Source organism: Balaenoptera musculus, chromosome 15, assembly GCF_009873245.2.
Source record: "Balaenoptera musculus isolate JJ_BM4_2016_0621 chromosome 15, mBalMus1.pri.v3, whole genome shotgun sequence".
Lineage (NCBI taxonomy): Eukaryota > Metazoa > Chordata > Mammalia > Artiodactyla > Balaenopteridae > Balaenoptera > Balaenoptera musculus.
The window spans coordinates 83,133,650-83,157,292 of record NC_045799.1 but is presented as its reverse complement, the minus strand read 5'-3'; the positions used below and the strand labels follow the sequence as shown (position 1 = coordinate 83,157,292).

The following is a 23,643-nucleotide window of genomic DNA, read 5'->3' as shown; positions in this document are numbered from 1 at the left end:
GGAGGGTGCCCTATGGCAAGACCACTAGTGCGCATAACAAGTGGCTCTCTGGGAGGAAAAGAGCCTTTATTAGTAATGTTTGCCAATTTCCATGGTGTAAATACTCAAGCTATAGACATGATATCACTGGAGTCAGAGTTGGCAAGAGTTGTGCAGTAGTACAGTATTATATAGCATTTCTGCTATACTATATAGCTACAACAGATGTAAATAACCTTAAAGCATAGATAACAGTAAATGTAGCAAAATAATTGACTTTTTAGTATTTATAACCTTTGCTTTTTAATAACAACTTTGAGATATAATTCACAAACCACAAAATTCACTCCTTTAAAATGGATTTTAGTATATTCACGGAGTTGTGCAATGATCACCATTATTTAATTTTAGAATATTTCCAACACCCTCCAAAGAAACCCCATACCTATTAGCAGTCACTCCCCATTTCTTCCCTTGGCTCTAGGCAACCACTAACCTAATTTCTGTCTCTATGGATTTGCTTAATCTGGACATTTCATAAAAATGGAATCATACAATATACCTTTCTTTTTTTTTTTTTTTTTTTTTTTTATTCACACACACACACACTGTATTTTATTTTTACAAGACATAAATAGACTGACACCAAGCATTGTACATGAATGACCACAACAAATACAATATACCTTTCATGACTGGCTCTTTTCACTGAGCATAACGCTGAGGTTCATCTGTGTTGATTGGTCTCACTGAGGTTCATCTGTGTTGTAACATGTATCAGTACTTCACTCCTTTTTATTGCTGAATAGTATTCCATTACAAGGATATACCATATTTGGTTAATCCATTTATCAGTTGATGGACATTTGCGTAGTTTCCACCTTTTGGCTATTATAAATAATGCTGCTATGAATGTCGGTGGACAAGGTTTGATGTGGACATATGTCTTCAATTATATTAGGTGTATATCTAGGAGTAGAATTGTTGGGTCATATGATGACTCTATGTTTAACATTTTGAGGAACTGTCAGACTATTTTCCAAATCGGCTGCCCATTGGCACCTCATTTCCTAAATTTTTCTTTTACGTTTTCAATCAGCCATCTGGTGTCACTGGCTCAGGAAGCTGCAATGTTAAACAATTGCCACTGATCGTTTTCAACAAACTGGGGGTAGTGCTGTTTGCACTAAGGGAGTTCTGAATCCTGTCAAATAAAGACAAATCCTGAGAATGATGCCTTTCTAGGGAGCTGCCTGACAGGTCAAATAGTGACAGTTTTCTGGGGATGCAGCTTTCGGGAGAGCTCCAAACCTGTTCTGTCCCCTCCAGTAGCTTAGCTAGGCTGTTCATTTTCACAGCTACCATGGTTGTGAGGCTGATGTTTTTCAAGGCTACCACGGAGATGGGAGAGAAGAATGCGGCTACAGCAAGTGAAAACACCACAAAGCTCACTGTTCTTCCTGAGGTCAGCCATTTTTCTTTAATAAATACTCCTTGTGTTGTTGCAAACCTTTGGCTAATTTCTAGAGTTCTGAAGAAGTTGATTTTGACAATTTTTGCTAGTCTTCTCATTGCTTTCCTTTCTGAAAATGCTTCTCCTTATTACTTTTGTTTTTAATATAATTAATTTAATTGCAAGTTTATATAAATTAATTTTCAACAATGGCTGTGTCTAACAACTGGCATGCAAAATTCCTGAAGATTTAACAATTGGCTTTCACAAGCTGGTACCAGCTGGCTCCAGTATACCACTGACAGGACCCTCACAGATGCACCCATTTGGTCCAGCTCAGCGCTGCAAACATTTAGGGAACTCGCTGAGTGCCAGATCCTCAGAGATGCATGCTCATCCAGTACTAAAGTGAATCCATATCCCTTGAATCCAGCCCTCAGCCAGAGCTTGCTGGCAGGACAGACAATGCCTGTAGAATCATCCAAGTGATGGCTTGGCATGCAAGAAAAGTTGGAAAAGGCCGAGCACAGGTGAGAACAGCTATAGAAACACTGAAAGATATTGCTTCTCATCTTAGGGATCTAATCCCAAATTGTGCCAAAGGTTGTTTTCTGATTCCTAGAGGAAACTAAACAAAGCAAACAGGTTCTTATTTGCTTTATAAATTCTCTAACTGGACGTCTTCAAGAGAAGCACTGGGCAAAGATGTGAGCAGGGAGGTAGGTGGCAGGTTAAAGGTTTCCATTAGACACCGTCCGAGGAATGTGCACCTTAACCCTTGCTCTGTGAAGTGGAAAGGAAAAAAGTTTTTTAAAAAACTTTTCAGCTGGTTGAATAATAACGAAACCTGCTTTGGGATTGTGGTCTGACATGTGGTCGTTGGAGCTCACTTTAATTATGATTAACAACCACAAGGATTATGAGGCAGGGCTTTGGTTGGGCCAGCACTGCTGCAAACAAATCCAGTGACTCCCCACGGGAAACAGTGTGAGCATTCCCTGGCTTTCTCAAACTCAAAGTCCGGAGCTTCCTGATCCAAGGAGAAGCACAACAGGGTGATTGTGTCTCTTTTCCAGACCTTTGCCTTCCTTTCCTTTCCCACATAGAGATCAGCAGACAGCCATATACACTTTAACCCAGTACTTCCACATTCCAGCTATTTGTTTACTTAGGTGTTTATTGGCTTGCCTTAATCATTCAACAAATATCCCCTGGGCATGGTCCATGTGTCCACACGGGGTTAGCCCCCCGCAGAGAGCTGGCATTTGGGATGGACATTTGAGGAGTCCGGAGAATTGGGGAGGCTCCCCCGTGCTGCCCCATCTGATAAGATTCAAAACAATCCCTCTCATGCACAAACTGGGCTATGAGTGCATTCTCCGGAAGAGCCCAGCATTTTCCCAGCCTCCAGGCTTCTCTGATCGTTGTCACTTCTACCTGGAAAGTATTTTTTTCTCTACCCTTTCTGCAGAAGGATGCTCTCCTCACCTGTTGGCTGGGTCTTGTCACTTGGTGGGGAGAGGCGGGCACCCGGGACCAGGCACCATTGCTTTGGAGAATTCCTACTGGAGCCACCCCCAGCTGACATGTGCCCAGTTCCTGTCCTTAGGGAGCTTATAGTCACAGGAACAATAAAATATGGCAGCTGGGCTAGCAGTCTGTCCAGGGCCAGGGAGGGGCACTAGGAGCTGCTAGTCATTTCTCCTGAGGTTGGGAGAGGCCTTCTTAGATGACATCATTCTTCAGGTGAGTCTCCACGGTGGAAAGGGAGTGTGCCAGGTGGCCAAGAAAGGACAGGAAGGGCACTCTTGCCAAGAGGAACAGCTTGAGCTCAGGAGCTGAATTAGTGGGTGCGAGGGGAGAGGTATTCTATTCTTGTTGAATTGAAATAAAAAAGCCCAAAGCTCCTTGGTGGCTGATAGGTCAACCTAAGAAGAGTCTAAAACGTCTGTTGCAAGTAAAAAAGGCAGAAGGCAAAACAGGCCTATTTTTACACGTTTTGAAATACTGAGAAAAAAATTCAGAATGGATTCTGGATGCTCTTCATTGTCTTCTTTATACTTCCCTTTTTAAAAAATTGTAAAATAATTGCTGGCATCACCTGCTGCTCACGCACTTCTTGGTCTGCAGGGGGCGCACCGGCGGCCACCCTCCCTCAACCAGGGTGATGGGCGGGGCCTCCCAGGCGGGTGTGGAGCTGGCGATTGGCGGGACGGGCTGTCTATCACGGCGTCCCGCCCCCCCACCCTACGTCACATGACGCAGCCCATCATGGCGGTGGGAGTGCGGCTGCGCTGGCCCGCGGCTCCGCAGAGCTGCTACCGTTGCTTCTGTTGAGAGGCGGCGGCGGCGGCGCAGGCGGGCGGGCAGGAAGGATGGTGTTTCTGTGGTTGGAGCGGTGGGTGCGGACCAGGATCTGGGCTGAGGTTTGGCCGAAACGACGTGTGCTCAGGAGCAGCCGGCGCGGGTGCCGCTGAGGCAGCGGAGGGAGGCAGGACTGACTGACGGACGGAGGGACGGAAGGCAACCCGAGAGCCAGTCTCCGGGGCCGCGCCGTGGGCGAGATGCCGGGGCCCCCGCCGTTGCTGCTGCTACTTCTGGCCGCCGGCAGTGCCGGGGCCGCGCCACTTCCGCAAACAGGTGCAGGTGAGCGGGCCCGAGGCAGGGACGGGGCTGAGGGGACCGGGCTGCGGGGCCGCTGCGACGGGGGTGGCTGGGAAGGAGGCTGCAGGCCCGGTCCGGCCTCGGCGCCGAGAAATTGGAGGGCCTGCCGGGGCGCGAGGCCCGGGGAAGCGAGTGATTAGGGAGATTTTGCAGCAGGGACGTGTGGCGGGGTTGGGGGGGGGGCGGGCTGCCTCTCGAGGGCCGAAGCGGGGGCGAGGCGATGCGGATGGGGCTGGGGAGGACTGCGAGCGGGGCGGCAGCGACCGACCCCTCCCGGGGTAGACTGCAGCACCGGCTCTGGACCTGTTGCCTGAAGGTCCTCAGCCTACATCCCTTGCCGGCAGTTCTGCTTCCTTTTCCAGATGTCACCTGCCTCCTGTGCTTTTCTCACATCTTATAATAAGAACCGTTTCTTAGCCCTAATCATACTTAAATGCAAATGACTTGGAGAGCTGCGCAGAGTTTCCTTCGCTCCCTGTAACTTGTTCTGAAGTTGTAAATTGATTTTTAGACGCTGTGCGTTTTATTCAGATTGAATCTCTGGGGATGAGAAGGAAACCACTCTATAAATATCTCTACTTTAGGAAGCCAGTGATTAGAGTAGCGGCCTTTGAATAACTATTGACAAAATGGCCCAAGGGTGATTGAAGTTTCTATTTTAGCTACGTCAGTGTGTGATTTTCTTTTTTTCTCCCCATCGTTTTCGTTTGTGGTTTATTTTCTCAGATAAAACTTCAGTCCAGGAAAGCATCTCAAGTTGGATAATTTTTTTTTTAAGGAAAAAAATAATCTAGACCAATTTGCCATTATCATCTGTTGCTTATCTTTGAAATGAGGGGAGACTGAAATTTCATAGAATCATGGAATTTTAGAGACGGGAGAGACCTTAAAGAAAATTTAGTCCAATTTCTTTCGTTTTGCAGTTGAAGGTAGTGAGGCCCTGGGGGTCAAATGACCTACCCAAGGTGACACAGCTAAATTTTAGGAGGAGCCACAACTAAAACCCAGGTCTTAGATTCCCCTAGCTGTGTGATTTTTCTGCTTTACCACTTCAAGTCTCTTATTAGCTGTTTAGAATACTCTTGAGGTCAAGAGTTATTTTAGAATGATGTTAATTGGGTGCAGAACGTGGAAGGTACTGTCCCTAGTAAGGACATATTTTTCAAACACATCTCCAATGGAAGCTAAATATAATTGTTTCCAGAGACACACCAGGTTATGTCATTGAGTGCCCTTTAGTTGGGTATAAACTGTTATCATTGTACCATGTAGTGTATTGCTAAATTTCTGCCACTGCCTTAGATTAAATATGTGTAAGGTGAATTCTGTTTTCTGACCTGATAGATAACAAGAGTGAATATTATGAGGAATGTATAGGCAGCCCAAGTAAGAGTCACAGAAAGTACCTGGGAAATTATAAAAGACTGTAGGGAGAAGTGTCAATGTTGATATTGAAACATATTCATAGTGAAATTGAAAATTAGCACTAGAATAGGATAGTGGATAAAGATTACATATGTGAAAGGGATTCAAGAAGTTTCCAGATGACTTTGCTCTTAATCGAAGTTTTACATATTTTGTAAAACAGATTCTATTTAGGAAACTTTGGAAATGTGTCTGCTTATAAACCTTCTTTTTTTGGCCAAACTGTGAGGCGTGCAGGATCTTAGTTCCCCGACCAGGGATTGAACCCGTGCCCCCTGCAGTGGAAGCACGGAGTCTTAACCACTGGCCCACCAGGGAAGTCCCTATAAACCTCTTAATGTGTTTATTCCCTTCTTTTACTATTTCATGGAGGTATGAATCAAAAAATTGAAGTTTTTGTTGGAGTGTTGTAAAACAAAGCAATCAAGAAAATTAATCCAGAAATAGAAATATTAAATCTTGGCATTAAAAAAATGTAAAGAACTATTTGGTGACTTGTAGCAGCTTTTGTAGATTTTCCCTTTGTAGATTTTCCCTCATGCTCTATTGCTTGGAGGGTGTATGGTGAGACTTATGGCCTATGGATGACAGGTACCTACTAGGGTTAAATTATGTGGAAAAGATGCACAATCACACATAGATTTGGGAGTTTTTATTTCCATTCAGAAGAGATTGTTAATCCTGGTAATGGGGGTAGATTCTTGACCAAGAAGAGTAAAGAAACCTTTGAGCTAATCCTGATAAGTGAGTTCACTGGTTAAGAAAGAGGAACCCCTCTGGAACATACATAGTAGATGAAAGAGCAGTTAAACATTGAAAACAGCTATCAAGCTTTTGATTATCTGGGGGCCTGTACTCCTTAAAAAGGGAGAGCTGGCCATTTTCAGATTCAGAGTAGATCCATTGTATATGGTCTTTGCCTCCTTGGCCTTACTCTGCTTGAAGTTCAAGCTGGTTAATACTGCCTTGGAGAAAGCATAGCTTATCAACAGTAGGTTGGAAAAAATACTTGAATTGTATCCTTTGCCAGCCTGTTTGCATGGGGGAATGAGACAGTTAACTGAAATTCAGCATTTAAATCGAAGTTCATTTATCCCACGTTTCTTTGTCATCCAAAATCATTTCTAGGTTCTAAAGTTGAAAAAAGATATTTACCCATTCAGTCATAATAAGCTTTGTAAATATGTAGATTGCCTTTGCCCATCAGGCAAGAAGGCATTTCTAGGTTGAATTTGGGGGGGGAGAATCTCTTTATCACTCTGAGAGTCCCTTATGTCCTCCCTCGGGGGGGGGGGGTCTTTTCCTGAGAATCTGTATTTCTGCAAGGGCCCTTGTTATATAGCCTGAGATCCTGCTGGTCCTCACTTAGGAAGCTTACGTAAAGAGAGGAAGTCCACTGTTTCACACACAGTTCAGTTACCAAACTAAGATTACAGTTAAGAAATTCTTTTTCTCCAGATCACAGTTATCAGACCTTTCTTCTCTTGGCAAATATTTATGTGCCTTTTGTAAGATTCTCAGAATTCACATCATAAAGAAAGATGTTGTATGCGTGAAGGCATTCCTCTAAGTCCACAACTTGTTATTAATATTAGGATAGTGGTGAGACAAGGAAACTCACTTCTATTGTTCTGTGGCATATTAGGTCACAGAGTACAGAGGAAGCTTTTAGCAGTTCCAGATAAAGGACCTCACGGAAGTCTGTGAAGCCGGTGGGACTCAGCTACTGATTAAACAGCAGCTTGTGAAACCGGGGCTTTTGTTTTAGATTAAGCAAACAGGCTTGTATCTTGAAAAAGATTTCTGAAGTAAAGGAAGTGCTTTCTAAAGTGTGAATTTTTGTGTTTATTTTAACAGCTTCTGAGAGCTTTCCATGCAAATTCTTGTCAGGATATATGGCTCTAAGGCTTGAGATCTGATTTAGACCGGGAATGAATGCTGTTAATTGCTTTCAGTTGGTGATATTTTGGGGTTAACTAAATATGTTCATTTGCATAGTAATAGGAAATCTGTCCAGCAACTTTGTAGCTGATCAGCATCGAAGTTATCAAATCTCTACAGTTTTGCTGATATCAATGTGCTGACTGTTCACGCAATTCTCTTGAAATTTAGAGTCCTTGGGCCCTCTGTGCTCCTGTGGGCTGTGTCACTTAGAACAGCTGTACGTATAATGAAAAACACTTTGTAATGTAAATGTCATGTAGGGGATAGCCAGGGTTCTGAAACTGTTAAACAGACTAGTCCTCAAAAAAGTCTTTGTAGGTGGACATATAAAAAGAATCCACCTTTTCAGCTCAGTTGAGAGTAAAATTCATGAACCAGTCACAGGAGAAGCAGGCATTGTGGCCAGAGCTTGGACTTTGGAGTTAGTCTGGGTGTGAGGCCTTCCTCTGCCACTTTAAAGCTTTTAAGACCTTGCCCAGTCACTTGACCTCTCCAAGCTTCTTAGAATTCAACTGTTAAAAAAGGATGATGATAATATTTAAGGGGTTGCTGTCACGTGATAGCCATGTCTGCTACAGGTTAGGACCTTGGCAACAGATTCCTTCATTGCTTCAGATTTCTTTGTAAATTGGGTGGGTTATCCTAGAATTGACTAATGGTGGGTGGTATGGCTTCAAAGAAGGAAGTCACCGTGGTAGCTGCTTATCATGGAGTGCCTAGAACTTATGGATGTAAAAAAATCTTTGTTTCTCAAAATAGCAAATTATATGATGGGTGAAGATCCTTTAGAGAGAAATCTGGCTTATTGAAGTATGATGTATAAGCTGGTAGTGTTACTTCTTGAAATTCATAGTCTTGGGGAATTATGCTAGAAAATTTTAAGATGATCTGGATTAGTCTGCTTTTATATAATAAACCTGTTTTTGGACATCGAGATGACTAAAGCTCTTGCATGTGAACAATTGCTGGTTTTAATTTACTTAAAGGAACCACGGGCAATCTAAGTTTGGTTGATCCCAAACAAAATTGTATACTCGCAGAAAGCGTCCCTGAAGGCAGCCCGTTCACCCAGACTGTGGTAGGACCAGCACAGGGTTGAGGCTTCCCCCTAGAAAGTGTCATTCGGAGAGGCGAATGTGACAGGCTTGCTTTCTCTCTCTCTCTCTCTCTCTTTTAAAATTATGTATTTTTGCAGTCCTCTAGCGGTGCTTCACTCTTCGAAATTTTTATTTATTACTCAGACACGAGGAAAGGAATACTATAGAAAGGAGAAGCTGGACAAACGTTCCTGGTCTAAAACAAACTACTGTATCTGGGGTGGTTTTTAGATTCGAATTTCTGCTTTTCTGTGAATCCTCATATGAAGACGCTGTAAGAAAGCTGAGGAGATGTGGTAAAACCTGTGTCAGAGCAAAATGTTGGAGTGAAGTATTTTTAAGTTGTGGTAAATGACTGATTGGGAACCATGCCTTGGCATTACAGTTATTTGCTGCAAAGAACAGGCATATCAGAAAAATAACCTCAATATTTCAAAAGAAGGTTTTGTGCAAAGGTTAGCCCAGTGCAGAGATTCCAGATTTCACTGGACTTTATTGTGATTCAAGTGGGCAACATGAGAACAGCCGATGCCGAGTGTCGCAGGTGCCTGAGACACACAACACGGTGAGCGCCTTTACTTCTCTGAAAGCCTCTGCCCTCCACCCTGACTGCAAAAGAGCGCTTCGTACTCTTCTGCCTTCCTGGGGCTTCAGAGGGGTGGTGGTAAACCTTACATTTTATTTTTAACAGCTTGGCAGATTTTGCATTTTACTATATTATATGTTTGTTTTAAAAGGCTTAAATTCCCATCACCTCAAACAGATGTGCCACGACCAGGTGCTATGGTGCAGCTGGAGTAGCTCTGGGCACCCGGCATCTGACCCCAGTTTGGGAAGCTTTGGGCAGGGAGGTCATGGCAGCTGAGTTTCTGCTGTCCCAGCCTCCGCTCTCCCCCTCTCATGGCACTTTCTTAACAGCTAAATTGATCTGCTCATAGTTTGCAAAATATCCTGTGTAGAGTTCCATCTTCCAGCGCTTCATACTCTGTTTGCAGTTGCCTGACTCTTCCCCTTGTATCTTTTAAGTGCTGTCATCTCTTTCTTTGTCTTTTTTTTTTTAACCTCTTTGCAGCCCCAGTTTCCCTACTAAGACCTTTCTCCTTGCCCAGGCCTGGTGATTGCCACCCCTAATGAACTCTTAGAGTGTTTCCTTGTGGGACAAGATGTTCCAGGGGATGCAGCATGAAAATGTGGGAACTTTCTAATTTATTTTCATTTCGCCCTTAAAAAATTTTGACTTATGTGACTTTTGAGGGATAGAATGTATTGGTACACTAATGCATTTGTATGACTTGTAAATAAATTAACATGAAATGGAAGGACTACGAAGAAAATTTACTGGTGGGTTGCGTCATCAAAAAAGGTTTGCGTTTGTTGTACCAGCCTACCACTTGCACTTAGCAAATACTACCTGTTTCTTTAAGTCCTGTCTCTTCACCTGGATTGTAAGCTCTGTGTCTCATCGCCTCGGTATTTCTCGTGTTTGCGTGGTTTTGAAGTTTGTGGGTGATGCTGAAGTATGAGAGAGATGGTGCTGGAGAACTGAGTTCACCAGACCAGTACTCCAGAGCGTGCGTGTGTTAAAAGGATGGGGTGTCAGCTTAGACCCTGTCATTGTCCTGCGAACTTCACCTTCATCCAGCCCCAGTCCTTCACCTGGAATGAGGCCATGGATAGTTGTTTTATTTTTAGCCATAAACTTTTTCTTTTAGAACAAATGTAGATTTACAGGAAAGTTGCAAAGATGGTACAAAGAGCTCCTGTGTATCCTTTGCCCAGTTTTCCCTTTTGACATTGGTAACAACCAGGAGCCGGTACTAATACATTGTTACTAACCAGCGTCCAGACTTTACTCACATTTCTTTAGTGTTTCCCTAATGTCCTTTTTCTGGTTCAGGATCCCACAGTATGTCTAGTTGTCATGGCTCCTTGGGCCCCTCCAGTCTGTTCCCTGTTTTTGATGATCCTGACATCTCGAGGAGTCCTGGTCAGGAGTTTTGTAGAATATCCCTCAGCTGGTGCGTGTTTGATGTTTTTCTAGCTGTTAGGCTGGGATTCTGTGTTTTGGGGAGGAAGACCACAGAGTTGAAGTGCTGTTCTCATCACATCATGTCAAGGGTACGTGCTTTCAAGACTACTAGCCCCTTGATCCCCTGGCCGAGGTGCTGTGTGTCAGCTTTCTCCGCTGTCAGGTTACCCTTTCCTCCCTTCTCCGCGCTGAGCGTATGCACAGCCCACACTTAGTGGTGATGAGTTCCGTGCCACCTCCTTGAGGTAGAAATTACCTGGGATTCTGTATAGGGTATTTAACTATTCTTCCCCATTTATTTCCTTATTCAATTATTTATATCAGTATGGACACATGGATATTGATTTTACACTTTGAGTTATAATTCAATACTGTTATTTATTTTGCTGCTTAAATTGGCCCCTGGGAGCCCTTTCAGTTGGCTCCTGTGTCCTATAGACATATGTCCATCTTTTTTTTTTTTTTTTTTTTTTTAAGCACTTCCTTGTTTTCTGGCGCTATAAGAAGCTATAGGCTCACCTTGTATATTCCCTGCTCCAGCCCTAGGATCAGCCATGTGTCACGTGGCTTCCTTTTATTGGAGACTGATATTAGAAACCGATATCTGGGCACTGGATTTGCTTGCTGCTACTGGTACATTTATAATAGGGTTTTTCTTTTTTGTTTGTTTTTATTTTAGCATCTTTATTGGAGTGTAATTGCTTTAAAATGGTGTGTTAGTTTCTGCTTTATAACAAAGTAAATCAGCTATACATATGCATATATCCCCATATCTCCTCCCTCTTGCGTCTCCCTCCCACCCCTCTAGATGGTTCCAAAGCACGCAGCTGATCTCCCTGTGTTATGCGGCTGCTTCCCACTAGCTATCTATTTTACATTTGGTAGTGTATATATGTCCATGCCACTCTCTCACTTCGTCCCCGCTTACTCTTCCCACTCCCTGTGTCCTCAAGTCCATTCTCTACGTCTGCATCTTTATTCCTGTCCTGCCCCTAGGTTCTTCAGAACCTTTTTTTTAGATTCCATATATATGTGTTAGCATACCGTATTTGTATTTCTCTTTCTGACTTACTTCACTCTGTATGACAGACTCTAGGTCCATCCCCCTCACTACAAATAACTCAATTTCGTTTCTTTTTTTGTCTGAGTAATATTCCATTGTATATATGTGCCACATCTTCTTTATCCATTCATCTGTTGATGGACATTGAGGTTGCTTCCATGTCCTGACTACTGTAAATAGTGCTGCAATGAACATTGTGGTACATGACTCTTTTAGAGTTATAGTTTTCTCAGGGTATATGCCCAGTAGTGGGATTGCTGGGTCGTATGGTAGTTCTATTTTTAGTTCTTTAAGAAACCTCCATACTGTTCTCCATAGTGGCTGTATCAATTTACATTCCCACCAACAGTGCAAGAGGGTTCCCTTTTCTCCACACCCTCTCCAGCATTTATTGTTTGTAGATTTTTTGATGATGGCCATTCTGACTGGTGTGAGGTGATACGTCATTGTAGTTTTGATTTGCATTTCTCTAATGATTAGTGATGTTGAGCATCCTTTCATGTGTTTGTTGGCAATCTGTATATCTTCTTTGGAAAAATGTCTATTTAGGTCTTCTGCCCATTTTTGGATTGGGTTGTTTGTATTTTTGATATTGAACTGCATGAGCTGCTTGTAAATTTGGGGGATTAATTCTTTGTCATTTGCTTCCTTTGCAAATACTTTCTCCCATTCTGAGGGTTGTCTTTTCGTCTTGTTTATGGTTTCCTTTGCTGTGCAAAAGCTTTGAAGTTTCATTAGGTCCCATATTATAGGGGTTTGATCCTCTGCTTCCTGTATCTAATCCCAGGTGTCGGGAAAAGAGAGAGAGCGAGTGAGAGATTTTGGAGGGACAAAGGGCCTCTAAGAGACAGATGACTTGGACGGACCCTGTGCACGTTTGACCCTGTCACTTGACCACCTTTTAACCGCCTATTAATACCATCGTAAATGCTACACATCCCACACTTGTGGTATAATGGTATTGGCAAGATGTTATTTTTATTTTCAGAGCAATGGATAATTTGAAAGATTTTATTGACTCTCTCCAAGAGCAGCCTAATCTCTAAGAATAGGAGGGAAACCTTGTAGGCTTAAGGATCTAGTTAGAGAGAATTATTTTAGGGGGCCTATCAGCTTTGGAAATTGTTGAAAGGGATCATAGGCAACTTCTTTAATTGGTGAAAGTTCAGATAAAATGTCCAATGACAAGTCTCTTGGAGAGTACAGGGGGCTGTAGACTTGCTGTGATCTTTTTACGGAGCTTTTTGTTTCTTTTCATTTTTGATTATGGAAAATTTCAAACATACACAAAAGTAGAATAATTAATATAATGAACCCTCATGTGCCCGTCACCCAGCATCAGCAACTTTGAATTTATGGTGAATCTTGTTCACGTGTACCTTTCCCACTGGCCCAGCGGCCCCCACTGTTTTGATATAAATCCTAGCCACGGTACCAAGTTCAGCTGAAATTGTTTCAGGAGAAAGTAAAGATGTTTTTATAAAACAGGATCATTTGCATCAAGATCACCCAGGTACTTGTAGAAATGCAGGTTTGGGGGCCCCCAAACAAACCAGCTCAATCGGAATTCTAGATGTTGGCCCGGAAATCTGCATTTGTAGTACTTTTCAGGTGATTTCTCCAATCCCGAGACACAAAATTTTTTTTTTTTTCACACACACACACTGTATTTTATTTTTACAAGAGATAAATAGACTGACACCAAGCATTGTAAATGGATGACCACAACAAAAGCAACAATGATTGCACTTACCAAACACGAAACACACTCATACTATGTCATAATATTGACATTCAGTCCAGTAATCCTCCACTGTAACAGCTCCTTTACTTTGCAGTGAAAATTGGTTTGTATATTCTTTGCCTCTGAGTCCTTGTGGGATTTTTTTTTTTTTTAATTCAAACAGAAAGTCACAAAAATTATAATCATCCTCATCAGTTCACTCAGTCCCATGTAATTAATTTTTTTTTTCATCTTGATCTTTTGTTAGCACTTTTATGAGTTCATCAGTTTTTCATTAGAGTTCTGAAAATGCTTATTCATTCAGCTCAGCAGTATAGTCAGTTACCAGAAACCTGTACTTGTCAAAGTCTTTTCTATGAATTCCTTGAAGATGAACCCCTTTTATAGGAACATATTTGCAAAAGCATCAGAGTACACCCAGAACTGTCTGTACATGACAAAACACTTAAAAATGACCACGGTTAAAGATTTGATGAAAGTTCATAATAGTGTAGTTGACAAGGAAATTTAGTTATTTCTGAGATATACATTTTAAAGTAATAACTAGAATTATGACTTATAACATTATACCAGAACATATAAGATTTTTAGAAATTTCACGTGATGTCTGAAACATTTATATTAACATATTTCCATACAAATAACCCAGTGAAAGTTTAGCATTAGTTGTTTTGTTTGTTTGTTTTTTTATACTGCAGGTTCTTATTAGTCATCAATTTTATACACATCAGTGTATACATGTCAATCCCAATCGCCCAATTCAGCACACCACCATCCCCACCCCACCGCAGTTTTCCCCCCTTGGTGTCCATATGTCTGTTCTCTACATCTGTGTCTCAACTTCTGCCCTGCAAACCGGCTCATCTGTACCATTTTTCTAGTTTCCACATACATGCGTTAATATACGATATTTGTTTTTCTCTTTTTGACTTACTTCACTCTGTATGACAGTCTCTAGATCCATCCATGAAAGTGTTGTTTATTTATTTTTTTTGGCTGCATTATGCAGCTTGCAGGATCTTAGTTCTCCGACCAGGGATCAAACCTGGGTCCCCGGCAGTAGAAGCACGGAGTCCTAACCACTGGACCACCAGGGAGTTCCCCCGAGACACAAAATATTTTATCTTCTACTAGAGACAAAATAATATCAGTTATTTAATAGAAATCTGTTGACTTGTGGAGCTAGTGAGACTCAAGGAAGGAAGAACAATTTAAAATTAAAAAATTAATGTCAACACCTAAAACTGAAGTGCTCTCTGCTCCTGACTACCATACATGAATATCATTCTGAGGAATCCTCCTGTGAAAAGTATGTGTGCTATAACCACAAAGGAATTTAAACAGGGTAGAACACACTTACAGCACTTACCGCTCCAAAGACCTTTTCTTTCTTTCATTTTTTTTTTTTTGTAACTTTAGCCCCTTTTCTGGGAGTCAGTATAAATAATAACCTCTTTACATTTTATAAATCTCTGTATAAATAATCAGTATAAAAGAACTGTGAGCTGGTAGCCTGACAGTCAGATGCCAGTACTGTGAGCTGTGCACCTCATGGTGTAGACGTTCCTGCCCTGGCCTGCCAGGGTTCTGCCCGCGGCAGCTCAGACCAGCAAGGAAACTAAGCTTGAGCAGGTATAACTCATGACATTCTTAGTTCTCCAGGTGACAGATGTGCATGCTTTGTGAGAGTCCCTTATTCTTGACCTGTACAAGAACTTGCAGGGTTAATTTTTTCCAGTATAATACCATGTTGTTAACATTTTGCTCTAAAAAAGTTTGTTTTTCTAAACTGGTTTATTTTGGAATAGCCTCGGGTTTGTAGCCCATTTTGTATTTTTCAACAGGTACTTTTTTTAAAGCTAGTTGGCGTATTTTGATGTATTTGCTGTGGGTGTATTGATATGTACAAAATATTTTTATGACGAGCTAAAGAAAGCAAACTATCTCTCTCTGAAACTGCTACAGTATGATGATTGTATAATCAGTTGGGTTTGATTAAGAACGTCATAGGCCCGGGACTTCCCTGGTGGCGCAGTGGTTAAGGATCCGCCTGCCAATGCAGGGGACACGGGTTTGAGCCCTGGTCCAGGAAGATCCCACATGCTGCGGAGCAACTAAGCCCGTGCGCCACAGCTACTGAGCCTGCGCTCTAGAGCCCGCGAGCCACAACTACTGAGCCCGCATGCCACAACTACTGAAGCCCTCACATCTAGAGCCCGTGCTCTGCAACAAGAGAAGCCACTGCAATGAGAAGTCCGTGCACTGCAACGAAGAGTAGCCCCTAGTCGCTGCAACTGGAGAAAGCCCGCGTGCAGCACTGAAGACCCAACGCAGCCCAAAATAAATAAATAAGTAAATAAAAAGAACATCATAGGCCCACACAGTAGTACAGATAATTCTGGACTCTTTTTTTTTTTTTTTTTTTTTGGCAACACATATGACTTGCATAGGAGAAAAGAATTTCATTCTAGGAATCTAGGATAGTGATTTTTTTTTTTTAATAAATTTATTTATTTTTATTTTTGGCTGTGTTGGGTCTTAGTTTCTGTGCAAGGGCTTTCTCTAGTTGTGGCAAGCGGGGCCACTCTTCATCGCAGTGCACGGGCCTCTCACTGTCGCGGCCTCTCTTGTTGCGGAGCACAGGCTCCAGACACGCAGGCTCAGTAGTTGTGGCTCACGGGCCCAGTTACTCTGCGGCATGTGGGATCTTCCCAGACCAGGGCTCGAACCCATGTCCCCTGCATTGGCAGGCAGATTCTCAACCACTGTGCCACCAGGGAAGCCCATAGGATAGTGATTTTTGAGAGAGAAGTTGCTCTTATCCCAAAGTGAAACCACTAGAATTTAATTTTTTTTTTTTTTAATTTTTAAAAATTTATTTGGCTGTGTCAGGTCTTAGTTGCAGCACGCGGGATCTTTCGTTGCAGTGCACTGGCTTCTCTAGTTGCAGCGCACAGGCTTCTCTCTAGTTGTGGTGTGTAAGCTCCAGAGCGCGTGGGCCCAGTAGTTGCGGCACGCGGGCTCTATAGTTGTGGTGCACAGGCTTAGTTGCCCCACGGCATGTGGGATCTTAGTTCCCCGACCAGGGATCGAGTCCGCGTCGCCTGCATTGGAAGGCAGATTTTTAACCACTGGACCACCAGGGAAGTCCAGAATTTAATTTTTAAAAACTCGTGTTGTTTTTTTATTTCTCCTTGAGGTCCATGTTCAAAGTCCATCCTGAAAGTGTCTTTTACCCCTTTTTGCTACACTGAACAGTAGGCTTGAGTTTGACGTGATATAACTGCAGCCTTTAATTATGGCAAGTAAATCTCTAAGACGTTTTGGACTTAGAAGACAGAAGAGGATGAGTTTGCAGTCATTTTGCACATTTAAAATATCTACCCTAACCAACCAGTAATTGTAAAATTCTGTAGTTTCAGCTTATTGCAAAACCGAAGGTTGTGATCTACTGGTTACCTCTCAGATTAGCCTCTGAATTTAAGTGTAGTGTGTTTTTCACGCTGCAGATTCTTCCTCAGAACCCTCAATAAATTCAACCTGCGCTCCTTTCAGAAGGAAAAAAAATTCCTCTTCCTGGTGCTGCCTGGCAGTGTACCTCCCTAGAATGGTTCTGTGTCAGCAGCAAGTGTTACTTTCCAAGGATGCAGGCTGCAGGTTCCAGGCGCAGAGCCCCACTTGACTCTGACTTCAGACTGTTACTAAAATGCAACACCCGGACACTGATTGCAGGTGAGGCACTCAAAAATAACAAACGTACCAAAATAGTCCCCTGGGAACACTCCACCAGAGGCCTGATGCCGCAGTGCAATCCAGAAGTCTGTAATTTAACTTTGTTTGCTTTAAAAAAAATAATTTCAATAAAAGATCTGATTACTAATTTTCACTGTAGAGGCACTTGGCGAACTCATGCAATTTTGGAATTATAATCCTTTTGTATAGAACTTTAGAGCTGAAATGCCAGTTTGCAGGTGAGGGAGCTGAGGCCCAGAGCCGTGAAGCAGTAAGTTCGATCCCGTACAGCCTGTCAGAGGCCGACTTCATTCTGGGTGGAGGGGACCTGACATCCAGTGCACCCTGCTCTCCCGTCCACTGCCTCGTGCTTTCAGGAAAACTTGTATTAGGGTGGTGCACACGCAGAGACTGATTCCAGTTATTTTTCCTTGGATATTTATTTGTATTTATTATCTGAAAGTCTTGAGTGAAATTTAAAAATATTTATGATATACTTGATTCTTTTTTTTTTTTTTTTTTTATCTTGTTTTCATATTTTATTTAATGTTAGTTTTATAACAAAGCCAAATTTTATTTTATTTTATTTAATTTTTTTTTATTCACACACACACACACTGTATTTTATTTTTACAAGACATAAATAGACTGACACCAAGCATTGTACATGGATGACCACAACAAAAGCAACAATGATTGCAATTACCAAACATGAAACACACTCATACTATGTCATAATATTGACATTCAGTCCAGTAATCCTCCACTGTAACAGCTCCTTTACTTTGCAGTGAAAATTGATTTGTATATTCTTTGCCTCTGAGTCCTTGTGGGATTTTTTTTTTTTTTTTATTTATACAGAAAGTCACAAAAATTATACTCATCCTCATCAGTTCACTCAGTCCCATGTAATTAATTTTTTTTTCATCTTGATCTTTTGTTAGCACTTTTATGAGTTCATCAGTTTTTCATTAGAGTTCTGAAAATGCTTATTCATTCAGTTCAGCAGTACAGTCAGTTACCAGAAACCTGTACTTGTCAGAGTCTTTTCCATGAATTTCTTGAAGATGAAACCCTTTTATAGGAACATATTTGCAAAATCATCAGAGTACACCCAGAACTGTCTGTAAATGACAAAAGACTTAAAAATGACCACGGTTAAAGATTTGATGAAAGTTCATAATAATGCAGTTGACAAGAAAATTAGTTATTTCTGAGATATACATTTTAAAGTAATAACTAGGATTATTACTTATAACATTATACCAGAACATATAAGATTTTTAGAAATTTCATGTAATGTCTGAAACATTTATATTAACATATTTCCATACATATTTCCATACAAATACAAATATAAGATTTTTAAAAATTTCATGTAATGTCTGAAACATTTATATTAACATATTTCCATACATATTTCCATACAAATACAAATATAAGATTTTTAGAAATTTCATGTAATGTCTGAAACATTTATATTAACATATTTCCATACAAATAACCCAATGAAAGTTTAGTATTAGTTGTTTTGTTTGTTTTTTTATACTGCAGGTTCTTATTAGGCATCAGTTTCATACACATCAGTGTATACATGTCAATCCCAATTGCCCAATCCAGCACACCACCATCCCCACCTCACCGCAGTTTTCCCCCTTGGTGTCCATATGACCATTCTCTACATTTGTGTCTCAACTTCTGCCCTGCAAACTGGCTCATCTGTACCATTTTTCTAGGTTCCGCATACATGCATTAATATACGATATTTGTTTTTCTCTTTCTGACTTACTTCACTCTGTATGACAGTCTCTAGATCCATCCATGTCTCAACAAATGACTCAATTTCGTTCCTTTTTATGGCTGAGTAATATTCCATTGTATATATGTACCACAACTTCTTTATCCATTCGTCTGTTGATGGGCATTTAGGTTGCTTCCATGACCTGGCTATTGTAAATAGTGCTGCAATGAACATTCGGGTGCATGTGTCTTTTTGAATTACGGTTTTCTCTGGGTATATGCCCAGTAGTGGGATTGCTGGGTCATATGGTAATTCTATTTTTAGTTTTTTAAGGAACCTCCATACTGTTCTCCATAGTGGCTGTATCAATTTACATTCCCACCAACAGTGCAAGAGGGTTCCCTTTTCTCCACACCCTCTCCAGCATTTGTTGTTTGTAGATTTTCTGATGATGCCCATTCTAACAGGAGTGAGGTGATACCTCATTGTAGTTTTGATTTGCATTTCTCTAATAATTAGTGATGTTGAGCATCTTTTCATGTGCTTCGTGGCCATCTGTATGTCTTCTTTGGAGAAATGTCTATTTAGGTCTTCTGCCCATTTTTGGATTGGGGTGTTTGTTTCTTTGATATTGAGCTGAATGAGCTGTTTATATATTTTGGAGATTAATCCTTTGTCCGTTGATTCATTTGCAAATATTTTCTCCCATTCTGAGGGTTGTCTTTTCGTCTTGTTTATGGTTTCCTTTGCTGTGCAAAAGCTTTGAAGTTTCATTAGGTCCCATTTGTTTATTTTTGTTTTTATTTCCATTACTCTAGGAGGTGGATCAAAAAAGATCTTGCTGTGATTTATGTCAAAGAGTGTTCTTCCTATGTTTTCCTCTAAGAGTTTTATAGTGTCCAGTCTTATATTTAGGTCTCTAATCCATTTTGAGTTTATTTTTGTGTATGGTGTTAGGGAGTATTCTAATTTCATTCTTTTACATGTAGCTGTCCAGTTTTCCCAGCACCACTTATTGAAGAGACTGTCTTTTCTCCATTGTATATCTTTGCCTCCTTTGTCATAGATTAGTTGACCATAGGTGCGTGGGTTAATCTCTGGGCTTTCTATCTTGTTCCATTGATCTATGTTTCTGTTTTTGTGCCAGTACCATACTGTCTTGATTACTGTAGCTTTGTAGTATAGTCTGAAGTCTGGGAGTCTGATTCCTCCAGCTCCATTTTTTTCCCTCAAGACTGCTTTGGCTATTCGGGGTCTTTTGTGTCTCCATACAAATTTTAAGATGATTTGTTCTAGCTCCGTAAAAAATGCCATTGGTAATTTGATAGGGATTGCATTGAATCTGTAGATTGCTTTGGGTAGTATACTCATTTTCACAATGTTGATTCTTCCAATCCAAGAACATGGTATATCTCTCCATCTGTTGGTATCATCTTTAATTTCTTTCATCAGTGTCTTATAGTTTTCTGCATACAGGTCTTTCGTCTCCCTAGGTAGGTTTATTCCTAGGTATTTTATTCTTTTTGTTGCAATGGTAAATGGGAGTGTTTCCATAATTTCTCTTTCAGATTTTTCATCATTAGTGTATAGGAATGCAAGAGATTTCTGTGCATTAATTTTGTATCCTGCAACTTTACCATATTCATTAATCAGCTCTAGCAGTTTTCTGGTGGCAGTTTTAGGATTCTCTATGTGATATACTTGATTCTTGAAGGACTAAAGATAATTCCTTATTGAATTAGGAAACGTGCTAACGTCCATAATTAGGCTCACAAAACCACATTCATATTTAATTTTTTTAATTTGTAAGAACAACAACTTCCACCTATGAAGTGATTTGCACTGTTTAATTAAAGGTGATTTAAAAATATTTCTGACTTGAAAGAAATGTAATCGTAAACTTGTAAACATTCGCTTGTGAACATGAAAAATACTTAAACACTGTGATTAAATAAATGCTTTTGTGGAGGCGTGGACCATGTCTAGAGTCTGCTGGAGGCTGTGGATCCCAAGAAGAGTGCTCGCGAGCAGATAGTTTGTGTGCACTTTGAAGAGTCACAGGCAGGTGTCAAGAAATGTATGTGGCGTCGTAGACACGTCATTTTCCTCCTCTTTCTCTCAGCTCTTTAAGACCACCTCGATTGATGCCCTTGATCCCATCCTTCCTCATCTCTTGCTTCCCTCCAGGGCTCAGTCAGCAGCAGCAGTAGCTTCCATGTTTTCTCCTGGACCCTCTCTCTCAGTTCACATATAAAAGATGACAACTTAATGTATATATTTTCCCGCATAGCTTTATTCTACTTTTGAATAACTTTATTAGTGTAAGTTCTCAGAAGTAGTTAAAAAAAAAAAAAGTGAACCATTCTTATGGTTCTTTTGCTACTAATCACCATATTTCTTTTTCTTTTTTTTTTTTTTTAAGAAATCACTGATTTATTTTATTTTATTTTTTAAATTTATTTATTTTTGACTGCGTTGGGTCTTCGTTGCGGTGCGCAGGCTTTTCATTGTGGTGGGTGGCTTGTCTTGTTGCGGAGCATGGGCTCTAGGCTCACGGGCTTCAGTAGTTGTGGCACACGGGCTCAGTTGCTCCGCAGCATGTGGGATCTTCCCGGACCAGGGCTCAAACCCGTGTGCCCTGCATTGGCAGGCAGATTCTTAACCACTGTGCCACCAGGGAAGTCCAATCACCATATTTCTTTCCAAGACACTTTTAAAAACGCTTTCCTCCTCTGCCTTCCATACACCCTTGTCTCCATCTGCCTCTACAACGTCCTGTTTCCTGTTTGACCCTGTTTCTTTGTCCCATCCCCATCCCTTAAATGTTGTTCCCACCCCCTTGGCCCTCTCTTTTCTATTCCCCTCCCCATCTCCTCTCTATTTGCATCAATTAGTGCATGTAGATATTTTTTAAAGTGAAAGTGTTCCAGGGCTTATAATAAAAATAGCTTAGGGAACCCCTGTCCCATCCTGTTCTTCTTCATCCCTACTCTCTGCTCCCCTGGGCATTGCCCGCCAGCTCTTTTAGCCGTGTTGCTAAAGAACAGGCTGGAACCACTATTTGTTGGTTTCAGTAGGTACTGAATTTCTGCTATGGAAGAAGAGGATTTGTATACTTACACACGTACACACTCTCCCCCTCCTCAGCATCGTTATTTACAATTTTTGGTTAAATCACCATTCAGCGTTCATATTTTTATGACTACAGATACTATTCGCAGCTGAGCCTATAGTGTTTCTGATGATTAAATTTCTTCCGCATCTTTTGTTTTCGCTGGATGTTATCATTTCCTTAGCTCTTCCTGAGTGTATCATTAATTTGTCCCACGCTCCTTGGCAGGAGTTGAAACGTCCTCTCGGTGGGTTGGCTGCGCCCTGTGCGGGGCTTGGGTGGCTCTCCCACTGCCCCCAGCGCTCTGCTGCCAGGTCTGAGGCCACCTCATTTCCTTTCCCACGTGGCCTCTGTTCCCTGCCTTGGATAGAAGCTTTTGAGACTTTCTCTCTAAATTCCGGAAGGTTGCAAAGCGATGCCTTGGCATGAGTCTTTTACCGTTCATCCCACTCATCAAGGTGGGTACACAGTGGGCCTTTGCGTCCTTTAGTTCCAGAAGAATTTCATACACATATTTTTTTAGGGAATTATTTCCTCTTCCTTTTCTTTGTTCTTTTCCTCCTGGAACGTCTGTTAGTTGAATGTTGGGCTTTTTTGGAGTGAGCTTCGACTCTCCTTTTGTTCATGTTTTATCTCTTTGTTCTACTATGTGACGGCCTTTGTTTTTTCTACTACACTTTATTTCCAGGAGTTTTTCCTTCCTCCTCCACCCCCTTTCTAAATAGCATCTTCTCATGAGTGTAGTATCTCCTCTTATTTCTGAGGATATTAATTATAGTTTTGTAGTAATTTTTAGGTTTTTTTTTTTAACCACTGTACGGTCTGCCTCCTTCAGATCCCTTTTTCTCTCTTTGGGTTGGTCACTTTCTTTCACCTTTTTTTTTTTTTTTTTTTAATTTTATTTATTTATTTATGGCTGTGTTGGGTCTTAGTTTCTGTGCGAGGGCTTTCTCTAGTTGCGGCAAGCGGGGGCCACTCTTCATCGCGATGCGCGCGCCTCTCACCATCGCGGCCTCTCTTGTTGCGGAGCACAGGCTCCAGACGTGCAGGCTCAGTAGTTGTGGCTCACGGGCCTAGTCGCTCCGCAGCATGTGGGATCTTCCCAGACCAGGGCTCGAACCCGTGTCCCCTGCATTGGCAGGCAGATTCTCAACCACTGCGCCACTAGGGAAGCCCTCTTTCACCTTTTTTAAGGAGGGTTTTCTCAAATGTCAGGCGATCCTTGAAAGCCTGCCCGTGTTTAAGAATGAGGGACACTGATGGGAGGTGTCCCCTGCGACCCTTTCCCTTCACACTCCTTGTCGCATCTGCCGCCAGGCCCCGGGCACTCCTGCCTCAGTGCCCTGGACTAGGAGTGTGCCCTGAGCGTCACCACGTGGGAGCCGTGTGATCTTTGCCTCTCCCGGCTTCAGCTTCTTCACTTTAAAGCGGGGCTAATAATAGTACCCAGCTCAAAGGGTCTTTATGGGGTTGGATGAGTTTAGAACAGTGCCTGGCACTGTAATCACCATTTATGTATTAGCTATTTTTATAACCACCTGGGGCCAAACCACCATCATTTCTCATGTGAATTATTCTAATATCAGAATGTGTTCCCTGATCACTTCATATAAAGTAACAATCTCCCACATCCCCTCCCTGCTTTATTTTTCCACATTGC

The 23,643-nt window shown here is 41.7% G+C and overlaps 1 protein-coding gene across 2 annotated transcripts in view; it reads left to right on the top strand.

Annotated features, from left to right (window-relative positions):
• Positions 1 to 3,704: 3,704 nt before the first annotated feature.
• The window catches only part of LMTK2 (lemur tyrosine kinase 2), an 86,459-nt gene continuing 66,520 nt past the window's right edge, over positions 3,705 to 23,643 (top strand). The window contains exon 1 of one of the 2 annotated variants that reach the window (XM_036827643.1): positions 3,705 to 4,072. In XM_036827643.1, coding sequence (XP_036683538.1) covers positions 3,997 to 4,072 — 76 coding nt within the window. In that variant the 5' untranslated portion in view covers positions 3,705 to 3,996. Of the gene's footprint in view, positions 4,079 to 23,643 lie in introns of both variants that reach the window. The other variant, XM_036827642.1, reaches the window with a different exon arrangement.